Source organism: Amblyraja radiata, chromosome 10 (assembly GCF_010909765.2).
Source record: "Amblyraja radiata isolate CabotCenter1 chromosome 10, sAmbRad1.1.pri, whole genome shotgun sequence".
Taxonomy (NCBI): Eukaryota; Metazoa; Chordata; class Chondrichthyes; order Rajiformes; family Rajidae; genus Amblyraja; species Amblyraja radiata.
This window is the reverse complement of record NC_045965.1, coordinates 15,971,466-15,998,762: the sequence shown is the minus strand read 5'-3', so window position 1 is coordinate 15,998,762 and position 27,297 is coordinate 15,971,466. Positions and strand designations below refer to the sequence as shown.

General features: G+C 40.6%; 1 protein-coding gene across 2 annotated transcripts in view; it reads right to left on the bottom strand.

The window, feature by feature from the left end:
* The window catches only part of hmcn1 (hemicentin 1), a 402,484-nt gene that overhangs the window by 223,474 nt on the left and 151,713 nt on the right, over positions 1–27,297 (bottom strand). For both annotated transcript variants that reach the window (XM_033028175.1, XM_033028176.1), the window contains exons 14-23: positions 25,504–25,617; positions 20,272–20,430; positions 18,818–19,012; positions 17,041–17,136; positions 13,058–13,185; positions 9,520–9,664; positions 6,542–6,654; positions 5,666–5,825; positions 4,085–4,256; positions 2,917–3,044 (exon numbers count right to left, since the gene is read on the bottom strand). In XM_033028175.1, coding sequence (XP_032884066.1) covers positions 2,917–3,044; positions 4,085–4,256; positions 5,666–5,825; positions 6,542–6,654; positions 9,520–9,664; positions 13,058–13,185; positions 17,041–17,136; positions 18,818–19,012; positions 20,272–20,430; positions 25,504–25,617 — 1,410 coding nt within the window. The remainder of the gene's footprint in view (positions 1–2,916; positions 3,045–4,084; positions 4,257–5,665; positions 5,826–6,541; positions 6,655–9,519; positions 9,665–13,057; positions 13,186–17,040; positions 17,137–18,817; positions 19,013–20,271; positions 20,431–25,503; positions 25,618–27,297) is intronic.

Sequence of the window (27,297 nt, the reverse complement as noted above, 5' to 3'; positions counted from 1 at the left end):
GCTGCAACTGATATTTCTGTTAACAATACTCTTAGCAATCTTACCACAAAAGGATGGTGAATATTTGAAAACAAGCATTAGGAAATATTCTGTCATTGAATATTGACAATCATTTATTTTCAAAAGGCTGACCTTCCTTAACCCTAGCTATGACCTTTCTACTCTATGGGTACAATCCCTGCAATGTTTCAGAGACTAATTTAGGGAACCGTAGGACAAAAGGGGAAACTCTAAGAATAGGCTTTTTCAATAACCAGCCAGGGTAGAGGGCTCTACTAATCCAGGCTTATTTCTATATGTTACAATTTTAGTGCAATTGCAATAGAGGAATGTATTGTTAAATAATAGATAAAACATATTACAGGGTTAGTTTTGGTCATGAAGAAAAGAAATTGTAAGAATTTTTTGCAACTACAGATTATAACCAGGGAAGGCGGTTACGTAATAATTTGAAGTAACATAGGACAGTTGAATATGTTTGCGGAAAGAAGTGGGATTGTCACAGTACATGTATCTTATTTTCTTCTGAAAATGTCTCATGTTTGTTATATGCTTCATAATTTTAGTGCTTTTAAATTTTAATTAATTTTGCTTTTAATTTACAAATCGTGCTAAGTTTATTGCAAAATTGTGTCTCTCGTGAGCAATGAAACCTCAAATAATGTATCTTTGCTTATATGTACACCCATAATAGGGCCAGTATTTACTGCGATTGGTTGTTACACATTGGTCTGCACCACTATTCATTGTAGTAGCTTGAGCCACTCTTTCTGCTGATGAAGTTAGCTAATGCTAACTAATTGTTAGCTTCCAGTTGTCTGGAAAGCAAAATATTTACTTCTAGGAAAGGCTGGAAGCTGATACTGAATGTGATGCTGACGCTGATTGACCCTGAGTGAGTTCCGACAATTTTGTATTTAACTCAGTTGTGCAGTTAAAGACAGACTGGTTATTTGGAATTATTCAGCACTGTATTTCCCAATTTTATAAATGTTTGTTGTCTGATGTTTTACCCACTGGTACCGGGCAGACTTTTCTTATTATACATCAGATTTACTTATGAGTGCCAACAGTAATTCAGAGAAAATTTTAAACTCTCAAAAAGGCTTAAAGAAACATATTGAGCCAAGATAATGTATTAAATTGATAAAATTGAGTACAATATTCCAGATGTGGCTTCACCAGGACTTCAATATAATTGTAGCAAAATATGCCTACTCAAATCCTCCTGCAATAAAGGTCAACGTAGTGTTTGTCTCTTGGAACTATTTGCTGTACCTGCATGCTAACTTTCACAAGTATACAAGGTCGCCCAAAGTCCTTCTGAATATCAACACTTTTAAATCTTTCGTCATTGAAAAATAAACTTCATCTTTTGGTGTTTTTCCATCAAAATGGATGCCTCATAATTTCCTCTGTATATTCCATCCACCATTTACTTAGCCTGTCTATATATAGTCATAGAGTGAAACAGTGTGGAAACAGACCCTTCGGCCCAACTCACTCACACCAGCCAACAATGTCCCAGCTACACCAGTCCCACTTGCCTGCGCTTGGTCCATATCCCTCCAAACCTGTCCTATCCATGAATCTGTCTAACTGTTTCCTAAATTATGTGATAGTCCCAGCCTCAACTACCCTTTCTGGCAGCTTGTTCCATACACCTACCACCCTTTGTGTGGAAAAAGTTACCCATCGGATTCCTATTAAATCTTTTCCCCTTCACCTTGAACCTATGTCCTCTGGTCTTCGATTCCCTTACTCTGGGTAAAGACTGTGCATCTACCCAATCTTTTCCTCTCATGATTTTGTATAGCTCTATAAGATCTCCCCTCATCCTCCTGCGCTCCATGGAATAGAGACCCAGCCTACTCCACCTCTTCCGAAAGCTCACACCCTCTAGTCCAGTGGTTCAGGCGGTCATGACCCCCTATGGGGATCGTTTGGGGCTTTGCCGGGGTCATGAAGGAGACACAAATAATATATCAATTTGTTGAGCCCCTGTTTAGGAACCTAACAAAAGTATATACCACATTCATGTATGCGCGTACTGGTGCCAAAACGGTTAAGAACCACTGCTCCAGTCCTGGCAACATCCTCATAAAAATCTCCCTGATGTCTTTCTACATTGTCTTTATAATCCATATTGTCATTTAATTTTGTATCATCAGCAAACTTGAATATATCACACTTGATTCCCTTATTCAAATGATTAATATAGAATGTTAACAGCTGTATCCACAGCAGCCCACTGGTCTTTGCTCCCAAACTATTTATACCCATTCTCTTTTCTCTAATCATTAACCAATCTTCAATGGCATCATATTAACCCCCCATCTTATCTAAAATTTAAAATTGGATGTGCTATTCTATTCTGCACCTAGAAGCCATTCTTAATGCAGATAAAATTGATATAATTATCTATCTAGATTATAATTAAATTCAAAAATTCAAGATGTTTAAAACGATTAATTCATTATAGAAATGAGAGTGGAGTGCAAACTTCCATACACTATAACAGGGCACAAACAGATGTTCGTGGAAAATTTTGAATACATTGATTCTCATGTCAAATAAAGAACGGTCTGAGCAAGATTTGAGTTTCTGCCCATGGTGTGTGTGTGTGCGACTTATCCAATGCTGATTGAACCATGTGTTTTATAGGAGAAGCATAAATTTATGCCACTCCTCTGTGAGCATAACAAAATATTAAACTCATGATCACGTTGAATGGCGGTGCTGGCTTGAAGGGCCGAATGGCCCACTCCTGCACCTATTGTCTATTGTCTCATTGAGCTGGTGTGGCTTAAATCATGATTTGTGGTTCTCTGAGAGAATTATCCCTTAGTTTCAGACTTCTAACATTGAAAGAACAAACTGGTGTTATTACTGGTCTGCATCAGTATGGATACATACCATGGACATTCAGTCTAATATATTGTGTAATGTTCCCAGCAATATTTGTAGCAACACAAAAGTACATTGCAGTATCTGACAGTCTGGTCGCAATAATCTTCAGTGATCCAGAGGAAAGTTGAGTGTGTCTAGAATGCAAAATATATTCCAATTAAAAATCACCATCGTGCTAAAATCAACATTTATAAGAGTAGAACAAATATTTTTAAATATTTCAATATAGACAGGGGACAGGGACCAAACTTAAGTTCAACAATTTAAGATCCTAACTACTGCCCCATTTTGGTTGGTAATGACTCCACTTTTCCATTTTTGGAGTTTTACTAGACTTCTCTTTTGTTTCTTTATTTTTTTAAATGGTAATCCAATGCAAGAAGTAAATAAGAACATATTGGAAAAGAATTACATATCATTCGGTGTGCCCAGGAAAAGTAGAGAGGACAACATTTCCGTCATCATCCTACTGCGCAATTGAAAACGAAAGGACAAGAAAGACAACCAAACATGGGGAAAAATAGGGGTGAAACCTGTGATATATTCCAATCACAATAATCTGGTGATCTGAAGGATTTGCTACCCATATGAAAACAATTATAGAATCTTATAATTTCTGTCAGGAAGAAATTAGAAACATTAAAAAAATGTGCAACAAGGAAAGTAAAATAACAGAGAAATCAAGCACAGCTTATTGCTTGTGATCAATATTTACAACATTTTTGCAAAAGCTCCACGTTACTTCATTTTTGACTTGAAATAGTTTTAAACATTAAGAACTCATGTTGTAGATTGGTTCTATTCCATGTTGCGAAAACCTAAGCTATTCAACGTATGTTGGCATATATTGAGAGGAAGTACATACATAGGTTAAAAATGTGATCCCAGTAATTCCATTGTGCAATTAAAGCAATATGAAGAACAAAGAAAAACAACGATCAATGGAAACTAAACTTTATCTGAATCCGTAAATAACTTAAAGGTTAAAAATCAGTGATGCCAATAATAACCACATTTACTCAAGTGAAATATAGACCCAACCTTTATTTGCACAGTATTCCCCCTCACAATGTATGTGTCTAGTATTATCCCAAAGCTGTGCATAGCACACTTACAGGTAATAGTGAAATGAGAGAAATGCTCTCAGGCGGATCCATGTTTAATCTTGAGTTACCTTGGTGAGAAAGGAGAGATAAGTTGCATATTTTTGGCCCAGTGGATAACGGGAGGTGGAAAGCTATGGACTTCACAAGGCAACGTAATATCTTCTCCTTCTATCACTGATAATTCCATTGGACCTCTCCCTGCAGATCCTCCTCCCGACTGAGTAACAATTCTTGGTTTAACTGGAAGTAGAATTAAAATAGTCAAACATTGCTCTGATTTGCAAACAAAATAACTGATTCTCAGAATTAAACTTGACAACCCCAACTGCCCCAACCTATTATCTGCCATGCTTTATCCTGCCTCCCCTTTTCCAGCTTCTCCAACCTTCCACATTCGGTAGTAAGGAAGGCAAATGCAATGCTAGCATTTATTTTGAGAGGGCTACAATATAAAATCAGGGATGTAATTCTGTAAAATTATAAGGCACTGGTCCGACAGCATTTAGAGTATTGTGAGCAGTTAAGGGCCCCATATCTGTGTTTACAAAAGAAAGAGGACATCTCGGATGTCCTAACATGGAAAGTCTGGTCTTGGGAGCAGATGCTGTGGAGATGGTCGAATTGAGAGTAGGGAATAGCATCTTTACATAGCGTCTTGGCAGGGTAGGATGAAATGTAGTTGAGGTAACTGTAGGAGTTGCTAGGTTTATAATAGACGTCCGTCAATAGTCTGTCTCCTGTAATGGAGACAGAGAGATTAAGGAAGGGGAGAGAGGTGTCAGAAGTAGGCTCGGTGAATTTGAGAGCAGGGTGAAAATTAGTGGTGTAGCTAATGAAATCCACGAGTTCTACACTATCAGCTGCATAGCAGTTGCCCTTCTGCACCTGAGCTGACCTTTCTGTCCTGGGTTTCCACCATTGACAGACAAGAGGCCACACGCAAACTGGAAGAACAGCACCTCAGCTTCCAGCCCAACAATATTAATAATGAATTCTCCAATGTTAGGTAACCTTTTACAAACCCCAACTCCCCCCCCCCCCTCTCCATCCCCCCTCCCCAACCATCCCCCACCCCTCTCCAAACCACCCCACCTCCTCCCTCTCTCTTCCCATCCTTGTGCCCCATCTGGAATCTCACCCATTTCTTTCCTCTGTCCACCCCCATCTCCTTCCTTCTACGCTGTACTTTCCTCCCTCTGGTAACAATTACAATCTGTAATTCTTCAAACTTTTCATACACCTTCCTTTCTTGACTCTAGCCTTTGCGACAACCATCTGCCTATCAACCCCCCCCCCCACCCACCACCCTTTGCCTAAGTTGCCACGCTCTCTCCTGTCTCTCCCTTTTCCAGCATTCCTCTCCCCGCCTCCCCCTCCCTACAATCTGTCTGAAAAAGTGTCTCGACCCGAAATGTCACCGTTCTCCTAAGATGCTGTCTGACCCACTGGGTTACTCCAACACATTGACTCCTTTTGTGTTTTAATCAGCGCCTGCAGTTCCTTGTTTCCACATTCAAAATATGATTAATGATTCAGTTTAGTAATTGCTGTACTCCTGTCAACACTTAAGAACACATTCCACAAGCCAGGACCTGCAATCTCTAACCAATAACTTAGATTGTACAATGAGATTAAATATGTACACGTACCATAAACTGTCAGCTGAACTTTGCGTGAGGCATAACCTGCGGCGTTTGTAGCTGTGCACACAAATTCCCCAGTCTCTCTGCCACTTGGTGAAGATATCAGTAAACTGCCAACGGATTGAATACTGACGTTCCTCAAATGCTGGCTAATGAGTTCGCCATTCTGTAAAGGAAGATAAAAATCATTTGCAGAAAATCGATCCTTTTGCTTTTATTGATTCCGATGAATATGTGCAACCCAGGACCATTATTTGAGATCACATTTCAACCCTGCATTGTAATCATTTCACTTAAAAACATATTTATCAAAAATGCTACAATTTACAGGAGTATGTTTCAATCCGGTACATATAATCTTTGTTGTTAGATATCATATTAACCCAATGTAAAGCAGAGCACAAATCCAGAATGTGGAAAGCTAAATAATTATTGAACTCAACAATCTTATCAGCTCATACAGTATATACTCTCTACGCTCGATAGGTTGGTCATTCTTATCAAAGTCTGTATTCAATATATGTCATCCACAATATTTAAAATGCAGTTCTCATGAGCAATCAAAGGTATTCAGGAGATGGAGCTGACTTTTCTCTCTGAGGTCCACTGCTTTGCAAAATCAGCCTTCCCAAAGAAGATTGCACTGGGTTGGGGTGCAGCTGGAAGGGGAAATAATCAACAAGCTCGATCAGAGGATAACATGCCATGTTAATCTAGACATACTAAACTTCAGATCAGTAATTTATTTTCCTGCAGTGAAATTAAACTGCAATTATTTAATTTGTTATTTGAGAGTCAAGATTTTTGTGTTCTGAAATGTATACCTTGGCAATTCTAAGAGCAGGATATTTTAGCAACTTGCTTGCAAATTAGGATACATACCTTAGACCAGGCAACAGAAGGCTTGGGAACACCATGTACTTTACAAGGTAGTCGAACTGGAACTCCCTCAATGGTGCTGAATATCTGAGGTCCATATTGTATGGTGGGGAGCACTGGAAGGGATAAATAACTCATGAATAACTGGATATATATATATGGCTGGATCCAGCACTGACATGGGTAATTGTTCCACACTTGTCTCCCCTACTAGGTTGTGCAGGAATGAACTGCAGATGCTGGGTGGCAGTGTGAAGTGTGAGGAGAATGCTATGAGAATGCAGGGTGACTTGGACAGGTTGGGTGAATGGGCAGATCCCTGGCAGATGCAGTTTAATGTGGATAAATGTGAGGTTATCCACTTTGGTAGCAAAAACAGGAAGGCAGATTATTATCTAAATGGTGTCAAGTTGTGAAAAGGGGAAGTACAACGGGATCTGGGGGTCCTTGTTCATCTGTCAATGAAAGTAAGCATGCAGGTACTGCAGGCAGTGAAGAAAGCGAATGGCATGTTGGCCTTCATAATAAGAGGAGTTGACTATAGGAGCAAAGAGGTCCTTCTGCAGTTGTACTGAGACCACACCTAGAGTATTGTGTGCAGTTTTGGTCCCCTAATTTGAGGAAGGACATTCTTGCTATTGAGGCAGCGTAGGTTTACAAGGTTAATTCCCGGGATGGCGGGACTGTCATATGCAGAGAGAATGGAGTGGCTGAGCTTGTATACTCTGGAGTTTAGAAGGATGAGAGGGATTCTTATAGAAACATATAAGATTATTAAGAGTTTGGACATGCTAGATGCAGGAAACATGTTCTCGATGTTGAGGGAGTCCAGAACCAGGGGCCACTGTTTAAGAATAAGGGGTAAGCCATTTAGAACGGAGACGAGGAAACACTTCTTCACACAGAGAGTTGTGAGTCTGTGGAATTCACTGCCTCAGAGGGCAGTGGAGGTCGGTTCTCTGGATACTTTCAAGAGAGAGCTAGATAGGGCTCTTAAAGATAGCGGAGTCAGAGGATATGGGGAGTAGGCAGGAACGGGGTACTGGTTGGGGATGATCAGCCATGATCACATTGAATGGCAGTGCTGGCTCGAAGGGCCGAATGGCCTACTCCTGCACCTATTGTCTATTGTCTAAGATAATACGTGATTGCAATCGAGCAATCCACAGTGTACAGATACATGATAAAGGAAATATTGTGAATAACGTTTAGTGTAAGATATTGCCAAGTAAACTCCAATCAAAGATAGTCTGAGGGTTTCAAATGTAGTAGCTGGTAACTCAGGACTGCACTCTTGTTGTGCTAAGATGGTTCAGTTGCCTCATAACAGCTGGGAAGAAACTGTCCCTGAATCTGGAGTTGTGTGTTTTTACACTTCTATACCTTTTGCCCGATGTGAGAGGGGAAAAGAGGGAGTGGCGGGGTGCGATTCATTCTTGATAAATGCTAGTGGCCTTCCTGAGGCAGCGTGAGGTGTAAATGAAGTCAATGGAAGGAAGGACGGTTTGTGTGATGGTCTGGGCTGCGTCCACAATTCTCTGCAATTTCTTGCTGTGATGCATCCTGATAAACTGCTTTCTACGGCGCATCTGTAGAAGTTGGTGAGAGTTGTTGGGGACATGCCGAACTTCCTAAGCCTTCTAAGGAAGTAGAGGCATTGGTGTGCTTTCTTGGCCATTGCTTCAAAATGGGTGGTCGAGGAGAAGTTGTTGGTGATATTTACTCCGAGGAATTTGAAGCTTTCAATCATCTCTACTTCAGCACCGTCAATGCAAACCGGGGTATGTGTATCACTTCGCTTCCTGAAGTCAATCACTATCTCCTTTGTCTTGCTGACATTGAGAGAAAGATTATTGTCTCGACACCAGGACACAAGGTTCTCAATCTTAATACAGGTGTATAGGGTGAAGATGTTTTCCACGCTTAGCTGCCCTTCACAGATTTGAAAGAATCTTTTAAATGTTGACAAACATTAATAATAAACAAAAGGGAACATTTTACTTGCTCAATGCACATCGTGTTCATTCAAATTTGGTTTAATTGTATAGAGCTTGAACATAGAACGTAAAAAAGTACAGAACAGGAAAGGCCACTTGCCCATAATATTGAAATCCTGAGAGGAATTGGCAGGGTGGATGCAGGGAGGATACTTCTCCCATTTGGATTATCAAGAAGGGGGAATCATTTCAGAATAAGTAGTCGTCCATTTCAGACAAAAAGAGGAGAAATGTCTTCCTTACTAGTCATAAATCTTCGCAATTCTCCACCCTGGAGATCCACTAAATATGTTCAAGGTGACGTTGACAGACATTTAAACTAGCATTGGAGTTCAGCCATTTAGTAGTGAATTCATTAGTACTTTTTCACATAAGTTATTTGAGAAAATGTCCCATCAGAACATGAAAATGGGTCTTTTTTTATTGCAGGAGATATCATGGGATGGAGTCAAGGTCAGTAAATTGAAATTCACATCATCCTTGATTTAATTGAATGAAAAAGGCAGGTGGAGAGGTGGAGGATGGAGTGACTTCCTCCTTGTCCACTGTTTCTGTGAATAAAACTGACAGCGAGAAGCAAAGGCATTCAACCATAACATTATTTATTACCCCACTATACATTAATAAATTGCTTTAGAAAGTTATAAAAATGATAAGGCATGAAATGAAAGGGTACAGAAACCCTTCCTAAAACAAAATGTTCCTCGAAATAATGTATTTTGTTATTGCCATTGTAGGTGGTACATCTGGTAAATTAATAGGTTGTGTGGAAATAATTTATAATTAATTCAGCATGATATTTTTCACAACAGTTAAATATCAAAGGTACAAGGCAGTTTAGTGTTTTCAAAGCATGTGAATGAGAAGGCAGGAAAAGATGGGGATCAAGCTCATCCCAACTATTTTACAACAACACTGACTCCAGGTACTCCTTCCACTCTAATCAGGTGATATCACCAGCACTGTCAGTTGAGTAGCACTCACCAAATATGGTCACAGTAGTTGTTCTGTTGCTTGTTCCAGCCACGTTGCTGGCAAGACACATATATTTTCCACCATCTCGTAGGCGAATCCTTTCAATATGAAGACTTTTATCCCTGCGTACAGTCACATACCCATCTGATATCACCTAGGGAAGGGGTGAAAACTTGCAGCATTGATATATAACTAATTCATCCACTCATAGCTTTATACTTTTCACTGTCAGACCTCATATTTCCAATTCTTTGGTGGGATGTTATGAATCACTAGAAAGTGATGATGATGCACAGAAAGTACGAAAGCAGCATAAGTTTACAATATTGGAAATAGCTCCTTTGAAAACGTTTTCATTGGTAGAGTTTCCCTTATTTTCAACCTTGTCTGCCAGACACTATTGTCACATCCCTTTTCCTCAGCGTGCCTCTGGTATCAATTTGCCTCAGAATCAAAGAATGAAGTCAGGCTTCGCACAACTTTATCTCAATTAAAATCGCATCCTATCCCAAAAAAATATTTATCTTCTCTTTTGGAAGAGCACCTAATTCTACAACTGAGTGTTCTTGGCGAATAACTCATGCTGTAAGTTTTTAGAAATTCCAATGCAAATAAACAGTGGCCTTTACTTTACTCTGTGAACAACCCAAATAGATCTGTATTGAAACCAACTATCTTCGCTTTCCATTGAATTTGAAAGAAAATGGAGGCTTTAATTCCATGCTTGCTTCAGGTAAAAGGATCGGGTTGTAACTACCATGTGGTAAGTCAAGTCAAGTCAAGTCTATTCGTCACATACACATACGAGATGTGTAGTGAAATGAAAAGTAGCAATGCTCGTGGACTTTGTACAAAAAGACAAACAAACAAACAACCAAACAAACTACAAACGGAATCTGCCTCCTTTACCACAGAAGGTACCTTCATATCTTAGTCAAAGGATTAGAAAATGGGGACATTTTCCTTCGCTCAACGCTACAAATGTGTTTTGCTCCAGGACAGAGGAAATTGGATCACAGATCGACCAGTCACTCCAAATGTTCTGTCTCTAATGTGGTTTCATTAAAGCTATCCCTGGAATGAATGGGGATTTCCTGATTTAAGCAGATGAAGGATGGGTTTCTATTGGGTAGATATCTACCAGGAGTAATGCAAAAAACCCCTAAAAAAACATGACCTGTTTTTTTTATAGAGGAGCAAAGAGGTTGGCTGGTAGGATGCTGTTTTTAACAAGCGCTAGAACGGTCAGAGACTGACAGCATTTTCATTGGTGTAGCCCTGCAGTTTGCACAACATTTTTCTCAGTTTGGACCTCCTAACTTAAGCTGGATGTAGGTTTAATAAAATCCTTGTGTGCTACCTAATTTGGCTAGGATGCTGTGTGTGTGGGGAGGGGGTGGGATGGGATAAGCATGGGGTAAAACACAGTCCTTTGGCTATAATACAGCCACCAATTATCCTATTAGGCATGTTGCAGCTCTGCAGTGGAATTGTTGGAGTGGGCTGCTCTGAGAACGGTGCCCAGCTCTTAGTTCCTTGGTACAGTGACGTGTACCCTTAATTATTCTCATTAGTTCCATGGAACAGTGTTGTGTGTGGGATATGGAACATCTGGCAAGAACGCCCCCCCATCCCCCTGCTGTGGTGCATACCTCCTGGCCACTGAACCCTGACCAGCGCAGAGCTGCAGTGGAAACACTGCAGGCCAGGCCCTGACATCTATACAGTTGAAGGAAGAAATGTAGTGGAAGAAAAGAAGGAGAGGAGAGATTATTTTAATATCATTACATGTAATCCCATGTGCTTCAGGAGCGGAAGTAGCAGTCACCACATTAAGTAGATCTAGCTCTTGCAAAGATTGTTTGCAATCCGAAGAAAGCACTGTACAAGGAGATAAACCATCAGGATGCAGACAGACTGAGATGCCCTTTATCCCAATCAAAATAGGAAAATCATTTCAAAACCATTAAAAAAAAAAAAATGGTATTTAAAATGTCAAATGTCAAAAACCATCAAATTTATTACCCACAGTGCATTTTGTGTACTTTGGGAAGATTCTGATCAAGAGCCCAAATGCGTCACCGGTGCAGATTACATGGTATGTTTTCATCCACGAGGCCCTTTGCACAGTGAGGCCATTCACAAGAAAGCAGACTTATCCAAAATGAGCAAGTTCTTCTGCTACCTGAACCTAAAGAGGAGCAGCCTGACAGAGCAGCACCACTCTTCTGCAGAAAGCATCAGATCCGAGGCACTCAACAACTAGGGGCGGCACAGTGCCACAGCGGTTGAGTTGTTGCCTCACAGCATCAGAGATCCGGGTTCAATCCTGACTCTGGGTGCTGTCCGCACGGAGTTTGTACATTCTCCCTGTGACTACGTGGATTTTCTCCGGGTGCTCCGGTTTCCTCCCACACTCCAAAGACATGCAGATTTATAGGATCAAATATGTCAGAAATTAAATGAAGCACTGATATAACAATGTATATAGTAATGCTCCAGGGTGTGAAGATCATCTCTGAATATCTGTTTTGGGCCCAGCACAATAATGTAATTACAAAGAAATCTCATCAATGCCTCTATTTCCTTAGAATCTTAAGGGGATTTGCCATGTTGCCGAAAACTCTATTGAACTTCTACAGGTATACGTTGGGCAGCATTCTGATGGGTTGCAGCATGGCCTGGTTCGGTAACTCGGAATGCCCAAGAATGAAGGAGGGTGCAAAAAGTGGTGGACATTACCATTTATTAACCTCCCCACCGCTGAAGGGATCTGCAGGAAGCACTGCCTGAAGACGGCAGCTAATATCATTAAAGATCCTTAACCAGGTTATGCTCTCATCTCAATGGGCTTGGAATCAAGTTACCATATGATTGTGTCTTCACACAATCCGATTTTGTTGGAAGTGCAAGAAATCTAACAAGATAATTTTAAGGATATAATCGTGCCATGTGTCAGCAGAGCCACAATAAGTGTCTATTGCTTAGACATTTATTGCCCATCATGTTAAATGTGTCATAGAAACATAGAAACATAGAAATTAGGTGCAGGAGTAGGCCATTCGGCCCTTCGAGCCTGCACCGCCATTCAATATGATCATGGCTGATCATCCAACTCAGTATCCTGTACCTGCCTTCTCTCCAAACCCCCTGATCCCTTTAGCCACAAGGGCCACATCTAACTCCCTCTTAAATATAGCCAATGAACTGGCCTCAACCACCTTCTGTGGCAGAGAATTCCAGAGATTCACCACTCTCTGTGTGAAAAATGTTTTTCTCATCTCACTCCTAAAAGATTTCCCCCTTATCCTTAAACTGTGACCCCTTGTTCTGGAACAATATGTCATATTGTGACATCAGTATTAACAAGATATTTCCAAAATTCATCCATCACTGAAGTCATAGACTGAATTTTAATGCCAGTGTACAATTCATTAACGCCAGCGTATGGCATGCTGAACCCAAATCTTAAGCTTATCTTGCAAGAGGCAAAGGCGTGGTGCCAATTTCCCCCATTTAACATTTGTCTATTTACTGCTTTGCTGACCTTTACGTTATTTTTTATCCAACGTCGCTCTGGGAGAGGATTTCCAGCCAATAATATACACGGCAAGGTCAAAGGCTGCCCTTCAATGATGTTGACCACACCTGGTCTGATGCCAATCAGCGGTTTAACTGTGGGAGGAAAGAGATGAAGTGTTTGAACTTACAATAACAACCACCACACTCTTATCAATGAAATATGATACCACCAGAACAGGATATACTAATGATAAGATAATTAGACAAAATTGATACTGAGGGAACGAATATTATTATCATAGATAATTCCTCTGCTCTTCTTTGAAATAACGTTACAAGGTGCTTTACATTCAGCCGAGAGTATTTATTGTTGTCCAAAAGAGGGCACCTTTGATAATGAGGAATTTCCTCAGTGTTGCACTGGAGAATCAGCCAAGATTTATGTACTCAGTTCCATAGGTCCACAGGCTTTCTGACTGATGAAAAATAGCTTTGTAATGATTTAACAATTGTCTAATTGGCAGGAAACAATAAACAGCGCTGCTATAATGTATCCTGTACCTGTCTGAAGAAGGGTTTCGGCCCGAAACGTCGCCTATTTCCTTCGCTCCATAGATGCTGCTGCACCCGCTGAGTTTCCCCAGCAATTTTGTGTACCCTGCTATAATGTAACTGATTTTGCAATATATATTATATTGGTTCACTTTCAGCATTGTTAGCAACAATGTTAAGTTTCCCAACTCCAGTTCACCATATTTACTCTAATACAAACATTGTGCTTCACTCTGAAACTCAGTTAAGGATTGGTTTATCATTTGGTTTCTCCAGCCTGCGGTGTTTTATGCCATAGAAACTTGTCATGTCCACACCAGTGGTTTCCTGCTTTAGGCATTGTTTAATTAGGCATTAGGTATTTAACGGGTGGCGCCACCAGTGGCTGCCTTGCCAACAGTCTGTCTGTCCCTTCCTTCTTTGTTGTTTGTTTGTATGTGTTAAATGTATGTTTTTAGTGTTCATTTGCTTGTTTTATGTGGGGGGGGGGGGAACTTTTTCTAATCTCTTACCTCGACGGAGATGCGATTTTTTTCTGTATTGTATCTCCGTCCGCACTGCGGCTTAACATCGAGGAGTTGGCAGCCTTTGCTGGTTACTGATTTTGGGAGCTCCACCACGGGTGACTGCGGACTTAGCATCGAATAGCCCACGATCCCTTTGCCAGGGATCGACCTCTGAGCTCTACAGCAGGAGTCTGTGGGAAACATCACGGACTTTGCGGTCTCGGGTCAGAGACCGACTTCGGGAACTCCAAGCTGCAGGAGCTTCGACCGCCTCGATGCAGGAGCCTTGACGCGGGAGCCTCGACCGCTGGCTGCGAGAGCTTCCATCGCCCCGACTGCGGATGGTTTGACTGCCCCGACAGCGGGAGAATAAAGAGGAAGAAGATTTGACTTTATTGCCTTCCATCACAGTGAGGAATGTGGGGAAACCGCTGTGGTGGATGTTTATGTTTTTATGTAGTTGTGTGTCTTGTTGATTTTTTTTTAGGATGGCTGTATGGTAATTCGAATTTCACTGTACCTTAATTGGTATATGTGACAATAAACTCACCTTGAAACCTTAAACTCTCCAAATACTGCATTAAGTCAGACATTCAGTGGAGATTTTCCACTAATCCTCCTTCCACATGTGGCAGTCGAGAAGGTTAATCCAATGAGTGTCTATTCAAATAGTGATCTTTCAAACTGTGACAACCTGCTTCTGGTTAAGCCGCACCTTAGGAGGATGTCATATTGTCCTTAACTTATGGTAAGACTTTCTTAACAACGTTTGTGAACATCAATTTATTGTATCGATGCCATCTCAATAATTGTAAATATAATGAAACTGCTTTGGACAGAAATGTTAAGCTTCAAAATTAACATAATTTCTTTAATCTACTCCACTCATCAAAGTGAACTCATTTTGTGAGTTCTACGTTGAGTGATGATTTCCATGTCACTTGATTGTTACACATTTACAATAAGCCTACAAGAATATTGTTGAACCTTTTCCTCTGTCCAGAGCTCAGAATAGAATTTAAAAGATCATTTAATAGACTCTTAAAAGAGTCTATTGCTGGACATTGCAACAACATGACCCGGTCAATGGACTTGATTGGGAGAAGTGAAACAAGGAAGTACAAATGCCGGTATACCAAAAATGACACAAAGTACTGGAGTAGCTCAGCAGATCAGGAAGCATCTTTGGAGAACATGGATAGCTGATGTTTTAGGTCGGGCCCCATCTTCAGACTGATTGGGGGGGGAGGGGGGGGGGGGGAGGGGGGAGGGGGGGGGGGGGAGGAGAAAGGAGTGGCAGGGCAAAGCCTGGCAAGTGATAGATGGATACAGGAGAGGTGAGATGGTTGAACAAAGGCCAGAGATGAAAAGCTAAAAAGTGTAACATTAGGACAGGAAAGGTGAGAATTGTGTAGCACGAGGAAGGAATATAGGTGGAAGGGGAGGAGAAGAGAAATGGCCGTGTCCAAGTAGGCCATTGTACAGAGAGAGGAAGGGGGAGAAGGTGGGTTCATATTTGTAGGTTGGTTTCCTAAAATTGGGGAATTCAATGATCATGTCATTAGGTTGTAAACTATCGCAGCGGATTATGAGGTGCTGTTCCTCCAGCTTGTGTGTGGCCTGCAAATTCAAGAGAGTATTCATTGATATACCGTATCTCCTCAATCTTCTAAGGAAGTAAAGGCATCGATGTGCTTTCTCTATGTTTGCATCAATGTGTTGGGTCTGTGACCCACACTCCAAAGACGTACAGGTATGTACGTTAATTGGCTTGGTGAAATTGTAAACATTGTTCCTAGTCCCTGGAGGCCTGTGACTAGTGCTGTGCCTCAGTGTTCAGTGTTGGGCCTGTTACTGTTTGCCATCTACATCAATGATTTGAATGAAAACATACAGGGCAAGATTAACAAGTTTGCTGATGATATAAATGCGAGTGGTTTTGCAGATAGTGAGATGGTTGTGAAAGATTGCAGCAGGATCTGGATTGATTGGCCAGGTGGGCGGAGGAATGGTTGATGGAATTAAATACGGAGAAGTGTGAGGTGTTGTATTTTGGAAATACAAGGCAGGACCTACACAGAAAATGGTAGGCCTCTTGGTAATGGTGTAGAACAGAGGGATCTTGGAGTGCAGGTGTATGGTTCTTTGAAAGTCAATTTGCAGGTAGATAAGTTGGTCAAAAAGGCTTTTGGCACTTTGGCGTTCATCAGTCAGAGTATTGAGTATAGAAGTTGGGAGGTCATGTTGCAGTTGTATAAGACGTTGGTGAGACTGTGTTTAGAATATTGTGTTCACTAGAGGGTGTGAGCTATAGGGAAAGGTTGAGTAGGCTGGGTCTCTACTCCATGGAGCGCAGGAGGATGAGGGGGAATCTTATAGCGGTGTACCAAATCATGAGAGGAATAGATCGGGTAGATGCACAGAGTCTCTTGCCCAGAGTGGGGGAATTGAGGACCAGAGGACATAGGTTCAAGGTGAAGGGGAAAAGATTTAATAGGAATTTGAGAGGTAACCTTTTCACAGAAAGGGTGGTGGGTGTATGGAATAAGCTGCCAGAGGAGGTAGTTGAGGCTGGGACTATCCCATTGTTTAAGAAACAGTTAGACAGGTACATGGATACGACAGGTTTGGAGGGATATGGACCTAGTGCAGGCAAGTGAGACTCGTGTAGATAAGACATTGTTGGCCGGTGTGGACAAGTTGGGTCAAAGGGCCTGTTTCCACACTGTATCACTCTATGACTCTAGTGTGTGTAGGATAGTGTTAATATGCAGGGATCGCTGGTTGATGCGGACCCGGTGGGTCAAAGGGCCTGTTTCCGTGCTGTATCTCTAAAACTAGAAACTAAAACTAAACATTAAGTGATATCTGTCATCATTGCATTGTCTAGTGTTTCATCTGACTTGTACATTAAGATATCTGTTCTATGTTTTCAGATCTAACTACTTACCCAATCCTGTTACTGTCACGGTAGCCTGAGCCTGGATCTTTCCAAACTGGTTTTCAGCTTCACAGATGTATGTGGCTTCATCCTCCACCCAGAGATCTGAGAACAAGGCACTTATGTTTTTTTTTTTAATAAACTCAACTCTACTGATGTCTTTCAATGAATGTGGGAAAACCATTTATTTTTGGTAACATATTTATAATATACTTCCAGACACTAATGCAAAGAATTGAAGTGCCATTCTTTTTTAATTAAGTTAGAGCACAATTATATGACAAGATTGTTTTTTAAATAGAAAATAAATCACCTTCACAGAACAATTCTCAATTGTGTTACAGTGCATGATCTCATGTAATGAAGCTGAAGTTTATGGAGAAACAGCAGTAGGTACAAAACTTTAACCTGAAGCTGATCTGGGACTTGAGTGCAAATGCAAATTTCAATGATGGACCATTAACATGCAGGAATTTACACTGGGGACCTATTTTGGATGATTGGAGATTCAATGGTTGCCAGGAAGTAAGGGAAGAATAAAACTAGTAACATTTATTTTTAATAATTTTGCTAGAGAATATCTTACGCAGAGCTCTGGAACCGTGCAGGGCTTTGCTGATGGGAATTGGATGTAGTGCACCAGTAGGTTCATCATTGTGGATAGGGGCAAAAGAATTGTAGGACAACAGCATAATTTAGCAGACAATTAATCAAATTCAAAATGTTCTGGGCAATTAGATTGGAGCCAAATCAATGCAACAGCACACAGGCTTCCCGAAAATAGTCGATACACGAGTAGCAAAAGGGCACAGAATCAAGCAAACATTTGGCAAAGTGACCCTAAAACCATCATAAAACAGATAGAATGAGTGTTCAAAATAATCTGTCTTCCAAATTGGCAAAATCCACCCATTCAATTACTGAGTATGCTCAAAGCTGAGAACATTAAGTTAGAACTCTAAAGGGATTGTTATCTGGATACTCCAATGGAAAATAGACCAGATAGCAGATGAACGGTGAAGTAACCTCAATGGGCTGACTGTTTTTTTCCAATTGCTTATGTTTTTCAGTTTAAGAGCAAAGTCCTAAACACAAAATAAAAAAATATTCACATGCTATTTTTTTCTCCTACAAAAATGACAGAGGAGTCCAATAGCTGTTCATCACTGTACACTTGTATATGTTCTGCAAGGACATTACTGATTAGAAACCAAATGGAGTCAGATATGGGTGTGTTAAATCATTGATGTGTAGCAGGCCGAATTTCCTTGGGTAAAAAATCTTGGAAGTGATTTTCCAGCATGTTTTGCGCACTGCACAGGGAATCCTGCGTGCATTGCAATGATACATGGAGGACCCAGGCAGAAATTCATCAGCTGCGTGCAATCACAATAAATTCCTTCATTTTGCATTTAAATTAAATGAAGGAAAACTGTGCCATGCAATCCAATATCTAGGCACAACTATTTAGACTTTATGGACTCAGCCACGACATGAAAGCATGTTTGATAATAACAAGGAACCTGCATCAATAAGGGGGTAGGATGTTGTGTTGCAGATGTTTCCTTCTGTTGATAATTCTTGCATAAATGACAGTGCGAGAGAAAATGACAAATACTATTTGCGTTTATGCTGCCTTTTGTCTGAAATTATTGAGATGCACTACTTTGAAGTTTTGTTTTAGTAACGTGCCCATAGATACAGGTGTTCGCATGCAAGGGTTTTAGTTCAGAAATGAGTGCGGGGAATGCTTGTAGAATACATGCAACAAGTACGAGTTACTTACTGTTAAAAAAGAGACTTCCTGTTCTCAGTTGAGTCACTGAACTAACTGTGGAGTGTCTGGAGAAGATGGACACCCCATCCACTCGCCGCCACCTGATCCGGGGGTTGGGGTAACCCAGCGCCTGGCAAGGCAATGTCAGATTTGAACCAATGTCCTTGGAGATATCCAACGGGGCTTGCGAGAAAACAGGTGACGCTGTGGAGAAGATGAAACCACCAAACAGTTTGGTATGGAAGATGATATCAGCGAATCTCCTTTGCATTATTCTCAATGAATTAGAAATTATAACCAAAGCATTCTGTGACAGATAAATGAGGTAGGAAAACATCTTAGGATGCTCTGGTTTAATAGAATGATTTTGATGGGCCCTGTGTCCTTCCTCAATCTTTCACTACTTGTTTTCCTACTGGCTTTCTTCATCAATATTTTTGAGGTCTGAAACACAATTGTGATAGTTAGTTCCTAACCTGACCTGTTGCTTTCATGTTATTGCTCCAAATAGACAATTCTGCAAAATGCTATTTGATTGCATATTGCTGTGTTCATACAATCAATTTGTGTTTTAGGTTGGTGCAGCTCTCCCTCAGCCCTCGGGCTCCTCCTCTTCCTTTTTCCTTTCTTCTCCCCCCCCCCCCCTCCCCCCCCCCCACCCTACATCAGTCTGATGATGGAGAGAAGAAAGGAAAATTTGCCTATTTTCTTTGCTCCATAGATGCTGCTGCACCCGCTGAGTTTCTCCAGCACTTTTGTCTATCTATGTTATAGATCATATTTTCCCATGTTTCCTTCCATGGAAAATAAAGCATTTGTCCAATAGTGTCCAGCCATCTCTCAGAGCAATTTCATTGATCGCATTGCCCCATTTATTTCCCTGTAACGTTTATTCTTTCAGATTCCTCACTTTAACAACAGCCCCCCTCTTCCTGATCCTCCTATCGTTCACCGACATGTGGGACAATTTACAGTCGGTATTTAACCTAACAGCTTATCTTTGTGGATATAAGAAGACATTTTCCTTTATAATTAAATGTGCTCTGTAAATACCAACATTTCCTGAATATTTACACATGTAAATGTTCTGTATGTCCTTCATCTCAATAAACAAAATTTATAATTTTTCACGAATCTGACTTTTTTAGATTGTCTTTTCTTGAAGAAGTTAACGAGAATATTTATCAAGTTCCCTAATATTATTCAATACTGTGGAGCTTCCAAGCAATCATGGGAAAGTATCCTTTCGGTAAACACATTTCTGTGAAATTGTAGAAATTCTCCCTTCACTGTTGTGTCATCCACAAACCAAAGCAAGCCATGGTAAAACAAATGTTGGCTCTCCAAAACTAATCCTTTCAAAATCTAAAGTAGTACCGGTGATAAGATAAATGAAGGAGCAAACAAATACATATGGAAAAAAAACAAGGAAGCAACTAAGGGCACAATAAAAATAAACTTACAACCAACATCCAAAGTAACCTGGCCAGACGCTCTTCCAGCATAATTCACAGCCACACAGGTATAGTCTCCAGCATCCAAGTCCTGTATTTCCTGTATCTCCAGAATACCTCCACGACTATCAATGCTCAGAAAATTGGAAGGATTCAGCTCGAGGTCACCTGAAAACATTGAATGTGCATTTTTATTTTTTAAAAAAGGAAAAATAATCCAACTGGAAGTGAAATAGCACCCTTTTTCAACTTCAACCCTTTTTGGGCATGATGACGGCACAAGCATTTTATATGTTCCCACCGGACTGCCAGAAAGATCCACTGATTTTAATGTACGAATAAAATGTATCTATTGCAGAGTTTATATGCTTCCCACTGGTTAAGCCAGAAATGTGTTTTTGGAGAATTGGTGAATTGCCTGCCAATTATCACAGCTAAAGCAGGAAGAATAACAGGATAAAGTTTCACATTATTCTTTGACAAATTTATGGGACAAATGAATGTCAAAATTGGACAATAAAAGTTTGGCCAACATTTCTATGTTTGCACCCAAGTGGCAAGCAAATCTGTCAATATCTTCACTTTTAGGAGCACATGCCTCATTGTTTTCCATTTTTACAGAACTTAATTCTCAAAACAGATCTTTGTAAAAAGCAACAGATTCATGAAAAATGGAAGAAGATAACGCTGAAGGGAATTCATTGTGGCAAATTTCTCTTGCAAGCCAAAGAAATCTTGATCACAGTGATAATGATGTTTTGAAAGTGAATTGGTTGCATATTTTTATTCGATCATCTGTGTTGTTGAGGGGGTAGAGATTTACCCCCTGGAGTAAAAAGTCGGCTTACCTGAAAAGTTTGAGCATTATTTCTTGAATTATTTATGAAAATGTTCAAAAATTTCAAATAACTTAGAAAATAAATGAGCTGATGACGTCACAATGGGTCTGCTCTGTCCCTCTGTGTGCCTCTGTGTCCCTCTCTGTGCCTGTGTCCCCCTCTGTGTGCCTCTGTGTGTCCCTCTGTGTGCCTCTGTGTCCCTCTCTGTGCCTGTGTCCCCCTCTGTGTGCCTCTGTGTGTCCCTCTTTGTGCCTCTGTGTCCCTGTCTGTGCCTCTGTGTGTCCCTCTCTGTGCCTCTGTGTCTCTCTCTGTGCCTCTGTATCCCTCTCTCTCTACCCCCTCCCTTTCTAGCCGTGCCTGCGAGTTGGGGGCTATGCGTGAGTGGATAGGGTAAAAGGTGTGAATGAATAATATTAATATAATATCAATGGGGGTGGTTAGTGTGTGTGTGGAGGTAGTTAGTGTGTGTGTGTGTGTGGTTAGTGTGTGTGTGTGTGGGGGGGTTGTATTAGTGTGTGTGTGTGATGCCGCAGGCCGCCCCCTCCTCCCGCAACCGCGCGTTGAGGGGACGGGACCCAATTTGGGTCCCCCTTGGTCCATTGTCTAATAAAATCCTATCTACCTTAGGACAGATTTTATTGGACATAAAGATGCTTCTTCAGAGGCACCCATGTGGTGTAGCAAAACTGTGTTATAACTCCCTCAAGATTAGACTCCAAGTTAACAACACATTAGGAACCGATGTCTTTTAAGGAATGTGGAGAAACTGTGAACTAAGGGGAAGTCAGTGGTTCAGTCATTAATCTCTTACCATTCTGGATGGTTATTTACTGAAAGTGTTGCAAAACTTCACACTGCCTATGCATTCATCTGGAGATGACGTGTGATGCACAAGTGGACAGGACACAAAAGACAAGACTTAAGTCTGGGAGAGGAGCAGAGAAACAAGTCTAATAAAGATTTGCTTTGAAACTGATCTCTCCCAACAATATCTTCATTGTGATAGAAAGACATGGGCTTTTGTGTTCCGGCTCTCAGTTTTGTTCTCACTGACAAATTCATTAATGACGTCCACACTGGAAAAATTTGGCGGTACTAGCATTTTTTGGGGAATTTTCCCGTCTCTGTTCATTCAGCTAAAAGCCGTGCCAAATGTTGTGATATAGTGCCACACAGGAGACTGGCTGAACACATGGATACTTAAGGGGCTGTCCCACTTGGGCGACCTATTTGGCGAGTTTAGAAGAGTTTGAAAAAATGACATGTTGAAGACCTGCTTCAACCTCCTTCGACCTTGTTGAAGACCAGCTTCGACTAGCTATGACTAACTTCGGGAAAATTGGACACCGAATAGTGGAGAGTGAAGCCGACCTCCTTCGATCTCCCTTCGACTATGATGAAGACTCTCTACGACTACCTTCGACTACCCTCGATTACCTACGACTAACATGCCGACCTACTACGGCCTACTACGACTAAACCTACGAGTAAAAAAAGTATCGATTTTTTCCATGGCGACCTTTTTTTACTCGCGGGCATTTTTTAACATATTGAAAAAAAACAGCGCAACCTAGCTGAGGCTTCGAGACCACTTTCGAGCATGAAGGAGAGTTACGAAGACCTCCTACGACCTCATGTCGACCGTGCTGCGAGTATGAGTCGAGGGAAAACTCGCCAGAACTCGCGGATTAGGTCGTCCAAGTGGGAGAGGCCCTTTATGGAAAATATGAACCATATGAAACATGCTATTCATAACTGATGACTTGTACCACAGTTACAGGAATTGGCCAATGAAGTATCCCAGAAATCATTACTGAGATTTTTATATCATCTTGTGTGTATATGATTTGGAAGTGGGGAGAGAGAAAAGAGAGACAACTATTTCCTGAGACCATGACAATGACATTTGAAAGTAATGAGGAGGAGTTGATTCATTACGAATTGAGAAGCTGTAATGAGAAATAGAAAACTCAAGCTTCATCAAACTGATGAGACTGGGGAAACAAAATAAACAAGGATTAATGAGTGTTCATGCAGCGATCCTTAAAATGATCTGTAGAGTTTGTGCCAACAGTAAATAAGGCAAAAGAGACAGGACTGCATAGTGCATGAATAGAATGTAAATCACAAGACATCACTGTGGATTTAGGGAGGATATCAATTCTACCCCTCCAGGAACACTCTGGGTAATCTGGCTAATGTTACACATTGGAAGGAAAATGGCAAAAAAGCTGCTATCACCAAACATAGAAACATAGAAATTAGGTGCAGGAGTAGGCCATTCGGCCCTTCGAGCCTGCACCGCCATTCAATATGATCATGGCTGATCATCCAACTCAGTATCCTGTACCTGCCTTCTCTCCATACCCCCTGATCCCTTTAGCCACAAGGGCCACATCTAACCCCCTCTTAAATATAGCCAATGAACTGGCCTCAACTACCTTCTGTGGCAGAGAATTCCAGAGATTCACCACTCTCTGTGTGAAAAATGTTTTTCTCATCTCGGTCCTAAAATATTTCCCCCTTATCCTTAAACTGTGACCCCTTGTTCTGGTACAAAGTAAGCTAGAAAAGAAAACAACAAAAGCAAGATTTCCTCAACTAAAAACTGAAAAGATTTTAGAGATAAACACAGCAGATAAACAAATCGCCCCTGTAATCAAGGAGATTCAGTTCCAATCTGGTTCCGTGGAATTTAAGGCGACTAATGGAGTCAAAGAAGAAAGTGCAAACTCTACCAACAGGGTAGAAGGCAGAAGGTATCAGGGGTTATGGGAGAAGGCAGGAGAATGGGGTTGAGGGAGAGATAGATCAGATAATATTGAATGGCGGAGTAGGCTTGATGGGCCAAAGGGCCTAATTCTGCACCTGTCACTTATGGCCTTATGACCTTTCTACCGAATGTTTCCATGTTTTGTACTTGTGTAAACTTGAGGTTCTAAACGCTATCCAAAATGTTCCTTCTATCTTTTGATTTGTCATGGACCACAGATTCCGAGTAATTGAAGTGGAAGTGTTAAACTTTTCAAAGGAGCTTGGAGAACATCCTTGGATTTATTTTTTGCACATCTCCCAATCTCTTCTCGCAACATACTATGTAGGATACTCTCCCATGGCATGGAAAACATTGACCAGGGAGCCAAGAGCTTAGGCTGAAGCACAGCTGAGGTGACCTGAATGTGCAGGCCAATTAAAATGATAAATCAGATTGGCCATTGTACAAAAAATAACATAAGGATAAAATGAGGTAAACTGTAAGTTCTGCTTTTGAACTCTGATGAAAGGATCTGCATGGTCCTTTCCAGTCTAGCACATTCCTAAGATGCTATGTAATCACACCCAGACCAGTACTGCAAATTCCAAAGTATAGATTCAATGATGGAAGAAAGTGTAGTTTAAGCCTTTCATCATCATGGTATTTATATAACTCAGAACATTTAAACCTGTTACCACAAACGTGCTGTTTTCTCTCAAGAGCTTTAAAGTTGATATACAACCAGGTCATATTTAAAAATAAGCTGTTTCCCCAATTAGGTTGTAAGTGCACAGGAAACAGCTGTTTTCTGTAAGATTTCTTCCTAGACTCCCTTCTTGGCATTGCCTTCCATACACTGTAAATCCAGGCAAGAGAGGATTTATTCTCTCAAATTCAGTCTTAAGGAAATGTAAGGTAGTCATGCCTCTGAGCTATAAACATATCAATTACGCAGTCCAATTCTTGAATAATCCAGAGCTGGTGTAAATAACACAAACAACACAAATATTCCCTGTCAACAAAGATGAATAATCTCTGAAGGTCTAACCTGCAGAATTATTTGCTTTTGAAAATGTCTCATTTTCATACAAAATAATCATATCTTAATATTTGTTATATTTGCACTGTATTTAAGAAAGGTATCATAATCATAAATATTTTTAATGCAGTGCACAGAATAACTGCATTCGATTATCGGAGTGGACTTGCTGGGCCAAAAGGCCCGATTCCCTGTTGAATGACTTTATTGACGATAACTCGATTATTTTAAAGAGTAAAAAACAATAACTTGCAAAAACACCCTGCTAACTGTATCTACGCATTTAAACTGGTATTTAAGGCATAGATTTTGCACACTTTCATCATATATTGCAAAAGTCCTCAGAATTAATCCACAAACATCCCGCAAATTAGATCTGAGGGGCTAGAAATATATCTGGAGCAAAGTACATTCAACCGAAAATATTTGAGGCTCTTCAAAATTCCCAAAGCTCTTAGCTACAAATGGATAAACAATTATGGCACAATGCTTCCTGGCATATAATGGTATTTGTACCAACAGGCAAGCAGCTGACAAAACGTCTCCAGGCTAGTTTTCCTGACATGGTGAATCCCATGGGAGATGTCATTTCCAGCTGGTTTCCTCACCTTTGAACCATTTGACCGCTGGCTCTGGAACACCAGAGGCTCTGCATTCCAGAACTGCAGTATCCCCAAGGCCAATAAGGATTTCCTTTCGGACAACAGTAACCTTTGGAGCCTCTGTGGAGATGAAAAATTACAAATTACAACTCCCAGTGGAACAACTTTGAAAACTTAAAAAGAAAAAAACTTTATTTTGCATGGACATCCAACAAGCTGTTTTCAGACCTGGATCTGCACTTACTTTTGTCTTAGTATGCAATTCTATTTTGTCATCGTACAGACTATTCAAGCAATTGTAATGCTAGTTTGAATCCCTGCTCACTTTAATCTAATAAAAACCCACAAATTACATTTAAATTAAAAAAAATAGCAGAATAATCAGAACTGAATTTCCCTCATTGGAGCATTGAACATTGAACATTGCCACCTTGAGAATGAGATCTAAATTCTGAAACAAAATAGGGAATTATTGTGATTTTTTTGACAAACTTGAAACTGTACTTGAAACTGAAAGACAAAATTAAAGTTTACGCTTCTTTCATATTCACAAGGTTAATCTAACTTCATACAATTTCCTCCTTATTTACCCATTGTGTATCCTTACCATATTTTTGTTCAATTTTCTGTCTTTTCAGCATGTGCAAAACCAAAGTTTATTAATGTACTAGGATGTCCAGTGCATTTTTGAGTAATCATTGGCTGGAAAAGCACATAGAACAATGCAGCACAGGAACAGGCCCTTTGGTCCACAATTTCTGTGGTGAACATGATGCCAAATGAAACTAATCTCTTCTGCTTACATGAGATCCATATTCCTCCATATGAACAAGCTTGGCCGAAAGCCTCTTAAGTGCTTCCATCATATCAGCTTCCACCACCAAAACTTGCATTGTGTTCCAAGCATTCACCACTCTCTATGTAAAAAAACTTCTTTTAAATTGGCCCCTCCCACCACAAAGCTGAGCCGTCTAGTCTTTGACATTTCCTCTCTTGGTAAAAGGTTTAGCTGTCTGCCCTATCTCTACCTCTCATAATTTTACATACTTCTATCAAGTCTCCCCTTAACTTACTAACACTCACTTACACAAACAAATCCAGGTTTGTCCAACTGTTCCTTTATAGTTAATACTCTCAAATGCATTCTGAGGAAAACTTCTTCAATGCCCTCTCCAAAGGTCCACATTCTTTGTGTAATGGGGCACCCACAACTGCACTTAATACTCCAAATGCGGTCTAGCCAAACTCCTACAAAAGCTGCAACATGAATTACTCACTCTCATACTCAATGCCCCGACCAATGAAGGCATGCATACCATACGCCTTCTTTACCACTCTGTCTAATTGTGTGCCACTTTCAGAGAGCTACAAACTTGGCTCCAAAATCCATCTGAACATCCATTCTGTTATGGGTTTTGCCATTAATTGTATACCTTCCCCTTACATTCAATTTTCCTAATTGCAACACTTTACACTTGCTTGGACTAAACTCCATCTCCCACTTCTGTACCTGATCCATATCCTGCTCCATCCTTTTTATAGTATTCCTCACTGTCTGCAACACCACCAATGTTGGTGTTGTCTGCAAACCGATTAACGTACGCATTTACATCCAAGTCATTTTATGAAACAACAGAAGTCTTCATAGATCTGCAGTAATCCTCTGGTCGTACTTAGCCCGAATAACAGTCTTCCATCACTATGCTCTATCTTCTATGGGTAAGCCAGTTCTAAATCCAAACTACCATGGAATCCATGGATCCCATGCATCTTAAACGTCTGGATCAGCCTGCCATGAGG